We start from the raw sequence: 18,737 nt of genomic DNA on the forward strand, positions 1-18,737 counted from the left end.
ATAAAAATACCATGCGCTTTTCAACAGAAGTTTCAGAGCCAAAGTCAATTTGACATGCTGCTATCTTCTTCTGAGTAGCTTGGCAAGACAATTTAATAGATTCTACTCTCTTCTCAGCATTTAATAAGTCTTCTGTCAGGACATCACTTTTCTCAGCTCTGCATTAAAATTAAATATATAAAAAGGAAGTTAGAAAATAAGCATTAAAATGAAAGGGTTTTTTTACTAAGAGTTTTAATAATACATAAAAATGAAATATTTTTTCAAAGAAATTTAAATAAGATGAAACATTTCAAGAAATTCATTCATGTTTACAATTGGTAATTACTGAAATAAAATTATTTAATTATTATAGTCTGTATATTTCCTATAGATGGTTCAAGGTCACATTTTCTACCTTGTAATTGGTTGTCTGGTGCAGTAACGTGGTAGAAAATGTGCCCTTGAACTGCCTACAGAAAATACACAGACTAAAATGTGCATCTAGTAAGCAGTAAGTAATGTGTAATTTTAGTAAGCTTTTTTTTTTTTTTTTTTTTTTTTTTGTAAATATGAAGCTAGCTGTAATTGCAGATTTTGGGGAAATAAAATTGCGATAGACAAAATAAACAATCAAACAAAATAAATTTAATTATAAGATCAATAAAAGGACAAAAAAATCAGAAAATAAAATAAAATTTAGATCAAAAGAAAACTAGAATTTAAACAAAAAAAAATACTACTTTTAATCATTTTATTACTTTCTCATACACGCAGTAGAGAAGAAGTAATGTCATTGCCAAAAAAAAACAAAAAAAATCGAATTCGAAATATTGACAATTTTTTAGATTTTAGACCTCCCTGAGTCTGATATATACATTTTTGAAAAATGTAAATCTATCTATCCAACAAAGATCATTCAAAAACACTTTGATCTAGATGAATGAAATTATGCGAAATATATCTTTATACCAAATTTGTAAATTCCAATCAAATTTCACAAATCTGTTAAGACAAAGTCTGTCTATGCATCTGTTTGAATATAAATACGATAACTGCAAAACAAAAAGAGTAAATAGATAAAATTGAGTACACAGATTTAACATCTGTAGACAAACATCAAATTTTAAGCCAAATCTAACAAGGGGGTTAACTATCTGTTGGTTCATACTTTTAGAAACATGTTAATGCAGCAACTCCAAAACTCATGACTTAAATATATCAAATTTTGTATGGGATTTTATGTTAAAAAAATTTTTCAATCAATTGAGAAAAATGAATCTAAAATATAAATTCTATTTTCGGATCTATTAGCTGCATGCCAGGGATTTATCGCCAAAAACTCACAAAGGATCACATGATAGATTCAATAAAAAATACTGAATTCAAGACAGGGATTATTAATTCATAATCATTGTATGTCAATGCCATGTTAGGCATTCTAACAATTTTATTAGAGATTATGTGAAAAACTATGGAGAGGCTATTCCATCTGGTTTTTTTACATTCAGTAACTAAATATTCTAAATTTATTACAATGTTTTAAAATCAGTTCAAACTTTTATGTCAAAGTTTCAAGCTAAGTGCACATTTATTTTGATTAGAATTGACATCAAGTAATCACATAAATAAGAATTTGTTAAGTTCAAAAATAGCTTTCCATAGAACCAATAATATGATCATAAGCATTCTCTTGCATATAAAATTTGAAAGACATCCAATAAAAAATTTCTTTATTATAGTATAAAAGGATGTACTTCTCAGTTAAGCATTTTTTTTTTTTCCCTACATCAGATAGTTTTTGACATTTTTTAATAAATAATGTTATTAATAATAAATACTAATAAAAATGTAAATTTAAATGACTATCTTCTTTGAAGAGAGTACAGTATAATTACAAGTACTATCAAACATAAGATAATTAGAGAGTGAAAATATATACCTACTAAAAGATTAAGCAAAAAATAATTATTACACTGAACTAAAAAGTCTATATATTATTGAAGTGCAACAATTGTTATTGATTATAATGATGGCCATTTTCAAAATTGGTGCCATATGCTACTTCTTGTAGCTGGCAAGAATACTTTTGCCTTGGCAAGAAATTTGATACCCAACTCTCATGCTTTACTATGTCCATACAGGAAACACTAAGACTTGTATCTTATAATCACAGTTTAGTCAGTTGATAAAAAAGTGCATAACTAAAAAATTTTCTGCAATTTTAGCACTCCAACAAACAATTTGAATATCAAGCTTTCATTTTGAAAGAACTCTTAAATGTTGATCCCTTTAAAAAAAAATCTAATAAAAAAGAAGGAAAAATTTCACATTCTTTATGTCCTCAAAATTATTTTGGCACAGCACTCTAATTGTATAATTTAAAAAATAAAAAGCACATTAACTCCTAAAGTAAAAAAAAAAAAAAAAAAAAAAAAATTATAGTTTTAGTAAAATTTAATAGAACTATTACTGGTAATTACATATTTAAATGTGTTTTATTACATCTTATAAATAAAAGGAAGTTCAAAAGCTCAAACTGTTCATTAATAGATACTAAAATATAATTAAGTATAATTATAAAATAATGCGCAAAAAACTCATTATACTAAATAGTTACAAAATAATTTGATTTTTGCACGCATTTTACGAATGCAACATTTGAAATTTATTGGTGCATGGAAATTCCTAAACAGTATGGTAGTTGAATGTACTTAGCAATCTCTAAGATGCTTGAAAATAAATCACTTTTAGGAGTTGATTTTCATTAATTTAATAAAAATATGATTCCATTTTCCTTGAACATCGATTTTAAAATTTGAAGTAAAATTATTTTTTCAGAATACAAAAACCGATATAAATGTTTAACACTTACCTTAAAAATGTTTGATCTGCAATCTGCTTTACTCGCAGAAATTGCTTTTTCATCCTTACTGTAGATAGAAGATCTTTTATAAACAAAATGACAATTGTTTAATTACTGCAATACTTCAGAGAAATTGCAATTATGTTTTTAAAATGACGTGAATCCACATTATTCTCTATTTTTATCTACTGAACAGAAATAATTGTCGTTTTTCTATAAATAGAAGAAAATTAAATTTATAAAATGCTAATATTTCATATAATAAGAAAGAACATTCATGACAAAACTAAACAGAAAAATGTTTTGGTCACTTAGTAAGTTGAAGAGTTGAAGTGAATAGAAATTGACCCTTTGAACACCAGACGTCAATTAAATTATAGGTATGAATGTGAACCTCATAAAAAAATACTTAAGTCACTTAAAATTTCGCTTTTTTTTACGATCCTTATCAGTAAAAAAATATCTCTCTTATTTGTGTATCACCAAACATTTCTAGATTTTTTAAATAATTCCATAAAATTAAGTTATTTTATATTTATCAGCAATTTGTGTGGATTGCTGAAGTTCACCAGTAAAAATGGAAAAAAATAAATGTTTTTTTTTCTCTTTTTCTAATAAAGCATAATGAGCATAAAGATTCTATTTCTCCATAATCGCAACAAAATAATCATTAATAGCAGCTAAAATGATATATTCAGGTTTCTATACTCACTTTTGCGATATTTCGAACTGAAACACATGTCTACATTATGCAGAATATCTATAAGCATTGATATTCAAAGAAGATCAGCAACATTACATAAAAAGTGAGAATTGCATGAGAACATCACAGAAAAGTGATATCATAAGTACTAGAAATGCATGCACAAGACAGAGATTACAAGAAATATTTATATTGATCTTACATATAATATAAGCTATGGCACATGATACCATATAAAAATTATACAAATGCATGTAATAAATATAAATAGTCCAGAGATATAGCGAAAAAAGGCTGTTATCTCCTGGGCAAATGCATATATTATGACAAATCATGTATTAGCGGGACCGGACAAAAACACCTTCTGATTGTCTCAATATTTTCTCGACATTGTTCAGCATTCAGAACAATGCTTTAAAGACATCGTACAGCGTCTCGAGCTAATTGAACCTGGATTTATTTGAAGAAATATCAGACGATTCAGCATAGACAGCTATTTCTCTATAGAGAAAGAAAAATCCAGGTTGCCTAAATCAAGAAAGCATTTGGCCGAATGAATATATATACAGTGGCTCAAAAAATTGAGAGTACACCTTACGTTTAGTGGATAAATGCGACTTTCAATATAAATAACACATTAACGGGAAGTGCAAACTAGTTTTTATTTTTACCCATAAAAAATGGTTTAATTTAGAGTAAAAACAAAGAAAAATCAACGAAAAATTTCTAAACTGAAAAGTTTCAGAAGCATTTTAAATAAACATACGCAGAATTTTACTTCAAAAAATTGAGAATACACCAATGAAATTCTTGTAATATTTCGCATAGAAAGAAAGTGTCATTATTAAATTGCATGTCTTTTGGCTCTTATAATGGTCTCTAAACGTCATGGTACCGATTCGACCCATTTTTGGTGGTATCTGAAGATATTTTACCCCATTCATCTTGCAACACTTGTTTTAAATGGGTTTTGTTTCTAATTTTGTATTTTTGAACCACTTTTTCGAGTATCCCCCACGAATATTCAATGGCATTGATGTCAGGGTACTGTGGTCGTGTGTGTAACTGTTGTTTACAATGAAAAAGACATCATATTTTGAAGTTACGTGTATTCTGTTTGGGGTCGTTGTCTTACTGGAAAATGAAATTTCCATCTAAACCCAAATTTTTAGCACTTTCCTTTAGATTGCTGCTACCATATGGTTCATCCAACTTGTTGCAGAAACTTTTCAAATCATAGGCAGAAGTGTAAGTGCTGAAACTGTGCTAAATGCAATTAAACAAGCTGGATATAAAAGTAGCATTGTTAGAGAGAAACCGTTCACCAGCTTGCAAATTCAGAAAAAGCATTTGAAGTTTGCAAACACTCATCAATTGCAGGACAATAACCCTTGGAAGAAATCTATATTTAGTAATGAAAGAAACCTCAACATTTTTGCCAGTGACAACCATCTTACTGTATGGAGAAAGCCTAATACTACTTTGTAACCAAAAAATGTACATCCTACAGTTAAACATGATGGTGACTCCGTGATGATTTGAGGTTACATGGTTTCATCCGGGGTAGGAAATTTAATTTTTTTAGATGGCATTATAAATGATACAGTTTACTTGGATATACTTCGCAGCAATCTAAAGGAAAGTGCTAAAAATTTGGGTTTAGATGGAAATTTCATTTTCCAGTAAGACAACGACCCCAAACAGAATACCCATACCTTCAAAATATGGTGTCATTTTCATTGTAAATAGCAGTTACACACACCACCACAGTACCCCGACATCAATGCCATTGAATATTCGTGGGCCATACCCGAAAAAGGGGTTCAAAAACACAAAATTAGAAACAAAACCCATTTAAAACAAGTGGTGCATGAAGAATGGGGTAAAATATTTTCAAATACCACCAAAAATGGGTCGAATCTTTACCATGACGATTAAAGGCCATTATAAGAGCCAAAAGACATGCAGTTTAATAATGACACTTTCTTTCTATGCGAAATATTACAAGAATTTCATTGGTGTATTCTCAATTTTTTGAGGCAAAATTTTGCGTATGTTTATTTAAAATGCTTCTGAAAATTTTCAATTTAGAAATTTTTCGTTGATTTTTCTTTATTTTTACTCTAAATTAAACCATTTGTTATGTGTAAAAATAAAATCATGTTTGCACTTCCCGTTAATGTGTTATTTATATTGAAAGTCGAATTTATGAAGTAAAAGTAAGGTGTACTCTCAATTTTTTGAGCCACTGTATATATATATATATATATATATATATATATATATATATATATATATATATATATATATATATATATATATATATATATATATATATATATATATATATATATATATATATATATATATATATATATATATATATATATATATATAAAGACAAAAGTAATAAAAAATAAAATAAGTTAATTGAAAAAAATCAAAATTAAATCAAATAAAAATTAAACCAAATAATTTTTTTTATTTGGTTTCATCTTGATTTGGTTTAATTTTGATTTTTTCCTATTAACTTGGTTTTTATTACTTTTGTCTCAATTCATTTCTGTTTTAGAAGTAGCTTCATTTGAGCTCTCTCTCTATATATATATACAATTCCAAAGCAACTTGTTTTCTTTGCTCAGCAAACTCTTGGGTGTCCAAAAGATCCGAACGACCCCATACCACCCAAAAAGCAATGGAATAGTCGAGCGATTCCATCGATCTCTTAAACAAAGCCTCCGATGTCATGCATCTACGAAATGGACCGAATCAATTCCTTTGGTTTTGCTCGGACTCCGAACCACATTAAAAGAAGATCTACAGTGCACATCGGCCGAACTAGTTTATGGCTCAACCCTTAAACTACCATCAGAATTTTTTGAATCCCCTTCAATTAACGTCGAGCCTCATGAGTTCCTAATAAATTTACGGACCTTGATGGATAAACTTAAACCTGTTGCTACTGCACCTCATGACACCAAGAAAGTATTCGTTCATCCAGCTCTGGACACTTGCTCACATGTGTTCGTGCGCCACGATACTGTTAAAAAACCTTTACAAGCGCCATACGATGGACCATACCTCGTACTCAAACGAACTGATAAAATGTTCACAATTGAAAAGAACGGCAAACAGTCCACGATCAACATTGATCGCTTAAAGCCTGCGTTCTTCGAGAACTCTCACCAGTCCTCTGCACCAGCAATATCACCACCAGTTGCAGTTCCGACATCACCAAAACCAGTACCTGAACTGTCTCCATCGAGTCCTGTGTCACCTACAAATTCTACTCCAGTACCTTATGTGACCAGATCTGGCCGACGAGTTCGCTTCAACACTCGTTACCTCTAACTTCAGTGCCTGCTGCACTACTAGAGGGGGGAGTACTGTGGCGATCCAGCTTCCATCAAAATGACTGTATTCGAAAAACTATTTTCCTAACTGCGCACCGGAAGTACGAAGCAGTTATCTACGATCAAGCGCGCAAGCTGTGCGAATTAAAAAGATAAATTTCCGGTCTTTCACAAAATCTGTTGTCTGTCGATGTGTTAGCGTTAAAAATTAAAAGATGTTTATTTTTATATAAAAAAAGTCGTCGCTCATTCTTTATGTGTGGATGTAACTTAACTATCCCAATTTGCAACCTTCTCCACTAAAACATCCCACACACATATATATATATATATATATATATATATATATATATATATATATATATATATATATATATATATATATATATATATATATATATATATATATATATATATATATATATATATATATATATATATATATATATATATATATATATATATATATTAAAATTGTTCTAAGTAATATTTTCGGAATAAAATCTCAAATTAGATGAATTATTGTTATAATTAACCTTTTTTGTGCTGGAGTTTTACTATATCAATATCTTTTAAAATTTCAGCATCTTTTGACTATTGTTGGATATTGTACAACATTGCTTATACGTCATTCAGTTTCACAATCTTGTTCAATATTTCCTAAATATTGTATAAGGTTGTTGTGTTAAGAGGGAAAGTAAGGAACGAAATTAAAACATATTCATTTAGAAGTAATACTGGATATGAAGAGGTCTCGCTCCATAAAGGCTCTCATAGACCCAAAAATGAATGTTAAGGCCTTATCAGACGGGCAAATAACATCTACACTTTCGTGGACAGTTTTCCGTTTATGCCCGCAGACAACCGGCCCATTCAGATTTTCGTCATTGTGAGCTGTTTCTAACCAGCTTGAAAGTGTTGACGATAGTGGTCTAAAGATGTTTGCAAATGAACCTCAACCAATCGTGTATGGCTTTGATAGTGACGGAGTTGCCAAGAATGGCGCGACTGACGCCCATTTTAATTGCTTCTTTATTAAAATATTTTTAAACTTCAAATTTTAATAGTCATATAATTCACTCATAATATTATAAAGGCCTTGAGCATAACGTAATATGTATCTCTCCAATTTTCTGTTAGCTCCCGTAGAATTTATGCTTTAAATTAAAGTAGAAATGATTAAACTGCAATAAATATAATAATATTTTTTTTACTGAAACGAAGCATTTTTTAAAAATATGAGTACTGAAAACAGAGACTCTGAGTATTTAAACCTTATGGGCACTAAAGAATACTTTTCTTAATTTATATAATATCTCAAGAAGTTTTTAACAAAATTTTCTCAGATTCATCATGAACAGATCTATTTATTAACAATCTTTAGTTTTAAATGCATCAAACACTAAAAAAATAAACAGAATCGTGTGAGATGGTCTGTCGGAAACATATTAAGCCTTCAAAAACCAAGTCCGTATCTGTTGCAAATATTGTCAACAATCAGAACACAATACGCATGCGTGAATTTTCAACGCCAATTATGGTAACGCAAATGCGTGAATTTTCTACTCCAGTTGGGGTAACGCTATGCAGATTAGAAATTTTTAATTGCCTTTATTCTGTTTTATATTAATTCAAAAGTACTTCAGAATCAATCTAAAAGATCGATAAATTAACAATGTTTAATTTTAAATGCATCTAACATTAAGAAAATAAACAGAATCCTTTGACATAATCTGCCGAAAATTTCTTAAGCCTATCCTCTTTAGCGCGGGGAAAAAAAAGACTGAAGACTTACTCATTTGGTGGTAGGGAAATGAAAAGATTTTTTTGACGGGAAAGTTAGTTTTTAATTAATAATTAAAATTCGAATAAAAGCTTCAAAAAAGGGGACCCCAGGTGCGCACTCCCGATCCACAATGTACGCATGTGCCAAATTTGGTTGCTGTAGGCCGAACGGTCTGACCTATAGAGCGCCAACACACACACACATTGAGCTTTATATTATATATATACTAGCCGCCTTTGGCGCCCAGCCGGTTCGCCAGTCTTAATGTTCGTTCAAATTTTAATGATTAAATATTTTATACAATTCCTACTTTAATAACTTCATCAAAATATTTTAAAACTTCAAATTTTGATAGTTATATAATTCATTCATAATATTATAAAGGCCTTCAGTCATAACGTAATATGTATCTCACTAAGTTTCTGTTAGCTCCCGTAGAATTTATGCTTTAAATTAAAGTGGAAAGGATGAATCTGCAATTAATATAATAATATTTTTTACTGAAACAAAGCATTTTTTTATAATATGATTACTGAAAACAGAGTCACTGAGCGTTTAAACTTTATGGGCACTAAAGAATATATATCTTAATTTATGTAATATCTCAAGAATTTCTCAACAAAAGTTTCTCAGATTCATCATGAGCAGATCGATTAATTAGCAATGTTTAATTTTAAATGCATCAAACACTAAGAAAATAAACAGAATCATTTAAAATAATCGGTCGAAAACAGGTTAAAATAGACTACTTAAAAAACGATATACTTAAAACTATAAGCTTATACAAAAAATATATAACTAACATAAATACAATTTAATTACAAAAGCACACAACTAACCTAAATATAATTTAAATCAAGTCCGAATCCGTTGAAAATCCGTTGAATCCGTTGTCAACAATCAGAATACAATTGAACACAATTTTCAACGCCAGTTACGGTAACGCAAATGCGTGATTTTTTCTGCGCCAGTTGGGTTAAGGCTATGGAGATTAGAAATTTTAAATTTCCTTTATTCTGTTTTATTTTAATACAAAAGTACTTCAGAATGAATCTCAAAGATCGATTATATAATAATGTTTTATTTTAAATACATCAAACATTAAGAAAATAAACAGAATCGTTTGAAATAATCGGCCGAAAAATGTTAACTCTAGTCTCTTTAGTGTTGGAAAAAAAAGCCCTACTCATTTGGCGGTGGGGAAAATGAATTTTTTTTTGGCGGGAACGTTATTTTTTAATTAATAATTAAAATTCTAATTAAAAATTTAAAAAAAGGGACCCCAGGTGGACATTCCCGACCTCCAAGTTATACATGTACCAAATTTGGTAGCTGTAGGTCAGACAGTCTGGCCTGTAGAGCGCCAACACACACACACACATTGAGCTTTATATATATATATATATATATATATATATATATATATATATATATATATATATATATATATATATATATATATATATATATATATATATATATATATATATGTATGTATATATATATATATATATATATATATATATATATATATATATATATATATATATATATATATATATATATATATATATATATATATATATATATATATATATATATATACAAAAGGCAAAAGTTAGAAACGCTGATTCTGGATGATCACAAATTCTATATAAATTTTTCAGCATTATGCTATTTTTTTTATAGTTAAATAATTTCCTACTATATGAGAGATTAAAATTTTACTTCAATGACCCAATCCATCAATTTAATTCTCTCGAAGCAAAGATATGGAAAGGAAAATTATAATTAGAATATAATTCGTTGGAAAAGACATTTTTCTCTAGCATTCATAAAAGCTGGTCATAGTTTTATATAATGGATCATTATAATTCATATAATTCTATAATCAGCACATCTGTTTTTTCACTCGTTTTGCTTTTATTTTTAATCAATAATTTATGTACCATAAGTAGTGTGTGGTGTATAAATTTGTTCTTTAGATAACATACAGGTTTCAGTATTCAATAACTGTTATAAAAAATAACATAGGTATTTTGTTTTATTTTCAGGCTTAGAGAAAATATTAATGATTTGTATTTTATTTACTGCAGTAGTAAGTTTAATTTGTTGTGTTCAGCATTTTTCGCCAATATAGCTAAATAATTATTTTGCAAGAATAAATAAATTCATTAAATATTCTTACAAAATTATAAAAATTCTCTAAATCTATATAATAAATGCATTGGAAAAATTGCTTTTCAGGATAGGAGATAGGCTCACAAAGAAGATGAGAATTCGACAAAAATGTAACACCTAATGTAGAGAATGTAGCTTTGACAAGTTTGCAGGACTTTTTAATATCTCTTCTAATATCAGAATTTTAATTGAGAGAAATCTGTCGCAGACATTAATAAATTTATATAGTGTCATAAAGTGATCTTTTTCAAAGCTTCGAGGTTGCATTCATATATAATAAACATTTTAACGAAAATTTAAGATCTAAGATAAAAAAATTATGTCATAAAAAGTTCTTATACTAATCAAAGTAGTTCGATGGATTTCGAATATATCCAAGAACTTTGCTATGCAACCTATGCAACAGTAACTTATAAAATGACTTAAAAATGTATGTGAATACGATTCCCTTTCAACACAGTATTTCCATGAACTGCGCGTGAAAGGGAAAAAAAATTTACCCTGAGTGATGCAAATTTAAAGTAACTCGGATACTGTCCAAAAAATGTGTTTCGAGTGATAGAAATGGGAAACATTAAAAGAAAATTACTGTAATTGACAGGAACAAGTTATACTTACAGGGAGCGAACATTACAAATTCTTTGAAGATTGTTTATGCTTTATCTATTTAGAATTTTATGGTTTCTCTGTCAGTTACAGTGACATGGCTACAAGGGTACATTTATAACTTTAGTGCCAAAATTTTGGGGACGCCATGGATACAAATCATTAGTGCGTCTACGTTATTTTTAAAATAAATTGTCTTGATAAGGTGAAAAAAATTAATATTATGTCCAAGGGGTATCCACACACTCTAAACACTAATGATAATTGGGGACATATTATAGGTTTATATTGAGCCCATATGGTTTAATGTTGGGCACTCACTCATAAAGTTCTTTGATTAAGTAGAGATTATTTTCACAATATATTTAAAATGCTTTTCTCAGAGTTATAAAGTATTCTCCTTTTTGCAGTTGCATTTATGTAAAAACGCACTTTTAAGCCTCTAGTTCGAAAAACTGTTGTATGATAATATTTCGGACTCGATTCGGTTGTTTGTTTTTTTTATCTTGATTGCATCAGCCATTGCGTAGGAAAAAGAATGTTCACCATTCTGTCATTCTCACAGTAACTCTTAATAGTGCTATTTTTCCCCTTTTTCTTTCAATGAGATTTCACTTGCCTCATCACGCAGATTATAGATTGAATACCAATCAACAAATATTAACAGATTAAAAAAAGAAGTTTCCTGTAATCCATTAAGTATTTTCAGCCAACTCAATGATACTAAACTCCAAAATTTTTCCGTATGCTTCTGTTAAACTTCTTCTTTTACTGCAATGCAGTATACTTTTTTGCATTTCTTCGACTGATTGATTCTAAATTCGATATAGAACAATTTTAGGTGTTATAACTGTAAACCGAATTTCACGTTTCTAGTATGTTCCACTTACGAGTAATCAAGTTTCAATATTTAGTTAGGCCCACCCAGTCTATCTATTCTAGGGATTGCAATACCAGTATACCGGGATACCGAATACCGGTATTTTGAGCCATTTGTACAATTTTGTAATACCGGTATTCAAAAGTTTAAATACCGGTTTTTCGGTATTTACTAGAAATTTTTAAAATTGTCTCCATTATATGTTCAGGTATCGCGAACATACCAAAATAGTATACGTTTTTGTTTTTATGTCTTCCTAACGGGGGAAATTAATTAGATAATTAATGGCTTAATTGATTGCTTAAATCTAAATTAGAGAAACATGGATTATCCTGAAAGAAAATATTGTGTCCATAACGACTGATGGGGCAACAATTATGAAAAATGTTGGAAAGTTAATTGGTGCAAATCAGCAGTTGTGCTATGCACATGGAATTCAATTAGGAGTAACAGATGTATTATACCAAAAAAAAAAAAAATGAAGAACAGAAGAAGCGAAATATTGTGGATAGAGGAATTTCGGATTCCAACTTTGAAAAGAGTAAGAGTGAGAGTGATATTGACAATGAAGATAGTGACAATGTAATTGTTGAAGAAGATATTGCTAATGAGGATGAAATATTAACCTATCAAGAATTGCTTCCTATAATTTATAAAGTTCGAAAAATAGTTAAGATATTTAAACGTTCCCCTATAAAAAGGATATATTACTAAAATATATACTAACTGAAAATAAAACAGAATATATGTTAATATTAGATTCTAAAACACGTTGGAACAGTTTACTCCTAATGATGGAACGATTTTTGAAACTGAGAAATCCAATCCAAAAAGAAATAATCGACTTAAATCTGTAAATTAATTTTTCAGATAGTGAATTCGACTTAATATCCAGAACTATATCAGCTCTACTTCCAATAAAACTGACTATTGAGGCATTATGTCGGAGAGATTCTAATTTATAGAGTCGGAGTTAATATTAGATTCTAATGTCGGAGAGATTCTAATTAACAAAAAATTTCATGTTGCAGTCACTGAAAGAACAGCACACATCACTATCTGAAAAATTATACATTACATTGAAAAATCACACAGAAGATAGGCATACCGAAATAGAAAATGTCTTATGGTATTTCCATAATTATAATGATCTTAAAAATGAAAAAGAAGAAAAGAAAATAACCAATTCAAATCTGACAAAGTTTAGAGTAAATTTTCTTAAAACTTTTTACCCACAAACCTATCCACATTCAGAAGAATTCGGTTCAGTTATCGAAGATTATGATGTCACTACTGTCGATAGTGAAAAGGAATTGTCTCTTGAACAAAAATTAGAAATAGCGATAAATAAAAAGATTTCAACGAACCAAAATACAATACAGAAATTGGCTATATCTAAAACCATCCGACAAGAAATCGATTTATATGAAGATGAGGGATTTAGAGGTAAATACTTGGAAAAAGTATATCGCGCATTGCTAACAGTACCACCAACTAGCGTTGATGCCGAAAGAGCGTTTTCGACAGCTGGTAATTTTTACACAAAATTACTTTTCAGGCTTAATGACAGTACAATTGATGCATTAGGTTTTTTTAAGATCACATTTCAAAAATTTGTAATAGTACCACTGATTAAATAGTGATATTTACACTTTTTTTTTGTGATTTAAATAAATAAGATGTTTTTTTACTTTTTGTGATTATATACTGTTATAATTTATAAGTTACAAATTATTTTTTGAGATATTTACACTTTCTAACAAAACTGGCAAATAAAACAAAGAAACACCTGTGTTTTCTTTCTTTTTCTAAAATTTCTAATACCGGTATTAAAACCGGTATCCCGGTATTAAGATTTTAAAAATACCGAATACCGGTATTGAAATTTTGGTCCGGTATTGCAATCCCTAATCTATTCCTATCGTTTAATAGAAATGAAATTTTAACATTTGACACAGATATACAAGTTTGATGATTAAGCCTGATGATGATTTCGTAGGGCGGGATCAACTAAAATGGCTGAATGATGAGTCGTTTTAAAAAGGAGTGGGAATGCATCAATATTTTTAAAAAAACATATTCATAATTTGTAGAAATATATTCATATTAAGGATAAATCTGAATCCTGTTATTTTATTTATCCGAAATTCCTATAAATAAAAACGGGGAGGGGGGTCTTTTTTATTATTATTATTATTATTATTAGCAGGGTAAGACTTATTTAATATGCGCTCCCAGTGGCTTGGGTGGAGTTTTCTCTAAACAAAATTAAACGTATTTCAAGAATCAATACGAATTTCGAAACGAAATTTAATATACATACTTTTAAAGGCCTTCTGAATTGGATGAGTAAAAAATATCGATTTACATAATGAAAAAATTTCAAAATACTAGTTGATAAACTCGGTTAATCGGCTTATCTATTTAAGTAATACTATGCCTTTAAGCCATTTTCAAGTCACATCCATTTTGTGAAGATGCAATAATCTATACTTATAATAAAGCTCAATGTGTGTGTGTGTGTGTTGGCGCTCTACAGGCCAGGTCATTTGACATGCAGCTATCAAATTTGGTACATGTATACCTTAGAGGTCGGGAATGCGCACCTGGGGTCCCTTTTTTCGAATTTTTAATTAGAATTTTAATTATTAATTAAAAACTAACTTTCCCGCCAAAAAAATCTTCCATTTTCCCCGCCGCCAACTTTTCCGCCAAAAAAATCTTCCATTATCCCCAGCTCCAAACGAAAAAGGCTTCAGTTTTTTTTTCTCCCAACAGTAATGAGGCTAGGGTTAAAATTTTTCGGCGGATTATTTCAATCTGTTCTGTTTATTTTCTTAATATTTGGTGCATTTAAAATTAAACATTGTTAATGAATCAATCTTTCAGATTCATTCTGAAGTACTTTTGAATTAAAATAACACAGAATAAAGGAAATTAAAAATGTATAATCTGCATAGCGTTACCCCAACTGGCGTAGAAAAATTCAGGCATTTGCGTTAACGTAACTGGCGAAGAAAATTCACGCATGCGCGTTGTGTTCTGATTGTTGACATGACAACCAACGGATGATTTAAATTATTTTTAGGTTAGTTGCATGCTTTTGTAAGTAAATTGTATTTATGTTAGTTATATATTTTTTGTATATGCTTATAGTTTTAAGTACATCGTTTTTTAAGTAGCTTTTTTAAACCTATTTTCGACCGATTATTTTAAACGATTCATTTTATTTTCTTAGTGTTTGATGCATTTAAAATGAAACATTGTTAATTAATTGATCTGTTCATGATGAATCTGATAAATTTTTGTTGACAAATTCTTGAGATATTACATAAATTAAGAAAGATATTCTTTAGTGACCATAAAGTTTAAACGCTCAGTGACTCTATTATCAGTAATCATATTATTAAAAAAAATGCTTTGTCTCAGTAAAAAATATTATTATATTAATTGCAGATTAATCATTTACACTTTAATTTAAAGCATAATTTCTACGAGGGGGAACAGAAAATTAGAGAGATACATACCACGCTATGACTGAAGGCCTTTCTAATATTATGAGTGAATTATATGACTATCAAAATTTGAAGTTTTAAAATATTTTGCTGAAGAATCTATTAAAGTTGGAATTGCGTAAAATATTTAATGGTACTACCGGAGTATTCCGGTTCAACCTATTTAATTATTAAAATTTAAACGAACATTAAGATTGGCTAACCGGCTGGTCGCCAAAGGCGGCTAGTAAATAATAAAGTTACAGAAGTGATCCATATTTGTTGAGGACTTACTTTGTCCTCGTAGGCATGTTGTATAGATCAAAATACATATCCGGCTTCAGTACTATCCGACCTAGTTTTCTTTTATCGTAATTAAACGAGAAAGGGGTCTATTAAGTCATCTATTAAGGACTTTTTTTATACCTAAAAACTGTAAGTTTTGACTGTTATCCAAGGGTTACCTTTTCATATCTGTGTAATCCTTTAACAGTGAAAATTAAAATCAGTCTGAACCAAATTTCTTAAGAACTAGGCCTACGATTTACATTAATGTTTTGTTTATGTTTCCTGCATTTAAGTTGGGCATTACAGAATTTATGTAAAAATGGGAACAGTTTATATCCTTTAAACTTACTTTTTCTCTAATAAATTCTTGAGACGTGCAATGCAGTATATAAACATATGTAAACTATCAGTACAGAGCCTTTTATTTTAATCGATACGTTGCCGACAACTGCTTCTATGATTCATCTGGCTGCGACTGGTTTGAAATGCATGGAAGGTTTAGTACTCAATAAGGTGGGCAAAGAAATAAGTTCATAGAACTGCCGACCTATCCGACTTCTTTGTTATCTGGCCAGTTCTTCCGCCACATTAGGTCGGACACTCTGGAGTGTACTGCTAATTTTTACTAAAAGATTTACCTTTACAAATATTTTGCAGCATCATTACAATATTGTATTATAAAACTTTACGTTTTTTAACAATGTTGACAAATATTATATAATGTAAAGTGATCATAAAATAACTTTCCCTGTTCAAAGGTTTCTGCTGTTATAAACGAAGAAATAGTAAGCACAGATTAGGGAAAGCATGTGGAGGTCAGACTGCGGAACTTAGTCTGCTTAACACTACGATTATAGGTTATATCATGTATTTTTCTAATCGGGGGAAAAAAGAAAATGAAAACAGAAGCATGGATGTTATATGCGAACTCAAAAGGATATGATTACCACTTATCACGTAAATTATTTTGTGTAGCAAAGAAATTCTTTTGTTTAAAGTTTAATCAATTCAAAAAGCAAACGCAAGGACTCCAGAGCGCTAATAAAGTGCTGAATATAAAGATAATGTAAAAATCTTTTTTTTTTTCTGAAAGCTAATTCTTTGGAAAAAATTAAAGAGTGTTGTTATGTAATAAAATTTTGTTCGGCATTAGTGATTCAGTATTTAGAGGCAACGGAAGCATGAATTTTTTGGATATCACTCAACAATGAAAATTATTTAGGAATTTCAGACTTAATTTCAGAAAAGATGGTATTTCAAACAACCACATGGAAAATATGATATCCCAGGTTAAAACAAGATATATAGAATTTCTGGATCTTATATGTAAAAAAAGATTTATATAAAATAACCGAAAAATTAAAACCCAAATTATTTCATAAATGTTGATTCCATTTCAGAAATCACTTATGTAGATCAGTTAAACTTATGATTTCGATATGTTTTATTTAATGGCAATCCTGTAACAAGATTTATTGAATTCATTAATAAATCATACATTCAATGAAATAAAGAATTTAGAGGCAGCATTTCAGTTGAAGGCACGAGAGGCCAGCATTAAATAAATGCAAAATTCATTGCAGTAATATGTCTTGTAAATATAATGGGTTCAATCTTTGATCAAAAATAAGACTTCATTGGCAGAATACATTTCTCGTTCAGCTCATATGTTAAATATGATGGGTATACATGCTATCACCAAGCAATTAAACTATTACGGTTACTTAAGAACTGTTCGTTTTTCTGAGGGCATCAACTTCTAGATTGCCAATTTTCGAAAAAAAAAAACAAACAAAAAAAAAAAAAAAACAGTCAAAGAACGTTTTATAGCTACTTCAGTAAAATATTTTTAAACTCCAAATTTTGAAACTCTTATATTATTAAGAAGCCTTACAAACTTCTTTTCATTGTGCTTTGTAACTTTCTAATTTTCTGTCATCTCTGGTAAAATTTGAACTTTAAATTGAAACAAATTGATTAAACTTCAATTTTTTTAAAAAATTGATAAAACCAAACAAATTAAAAAATATGTAAATTTAGAATGCAGAATCATCCAGCATTGAAGTTTTATGTGCACTACTGAATATTTTTATAATTTATGCAATATTTTAAAGAATTTTTCTATAAAAAATATCTATAAAATTCAGTTTTTAGTTTTACTTTCAAAAGGTATAAGGTCAATTATTTAAAGCATACAATATTTTTTTTTTTATTTCTCTAAAAAAATGTACTTCTGAAAACATTATGAAATCTAAATTTTATGCAGTCCATTGATAATAAAGAGTTATATTCAGTAAAATATTCTTGAACCTCTAACTTTTGGACCACGAAACATTTTAATCTCCTTCAATCAAATCTGGCAGATTTATTAACATCACTATTTCAGGACAATCCATGGTTTCATTTTTTAGATCAGTCAGTCTTTGAGAGATACTGACATATCTTTTCAGAAAGAGTCAACGGTATGGTCTAAAATCGGTTATTTTTGCAGAATAGTAATATTCAAATTTTCGTGACACAGTTAAGTTTTAATCACCAAAGATTGAACATGTTTTAAATTTAAAATATTAGTGCTACAAGAATAGTTTACTAAATAGGATA

At 29.1% G+C, this 18,737-nt stretch overlaps 1 protein-coding gene across 1 annotated transcript in view; it reads right to left on the minus strand.

Moving 5' to 3' along the window:
* LOC129981076 (rho GTPase-activating protein 17-like) overlaps positions 1-3,165 on the minus strand; it is a 45,938-nt gene extending 42,773 nt beyond the window's left edge. Inside the window, exons 1-2 of the mRNA XM_056091723.1 lie at positions 2,855-3,165; positions 11-158 (exon numbers count right to left, since the gene is read on the minus strand). Of these exons, the coding sequence (XP_055947698.1) occupies positions 11-158; positions 2,855-2,907 (201 nt within the window). The 5' untranslated portion in view covers positions 2,908-3,165. The remainder of the gene's footprint in view (positions 1-10; positions 159-2,854) is intronic.
* Between the last annotated feature and the right edge of the window lie 15,572 nt (positions 3,166-18,737).

The sequence above is a fragment of the Argiope bruennichi genome, chromosome 8 (assembly GCF_947563725.1).
Source record: "Argiope bruennichi chromosome 8, qqArgBrue1.1, whole genome shotgun sequence".
Classification (NCBI taxonomy): domain Eukaryota; kingdom Metazoa; phylum Arthropoda; class Arachnida; order Araneae; family Araneidae; genus Argiope; species Argiope bruennichi.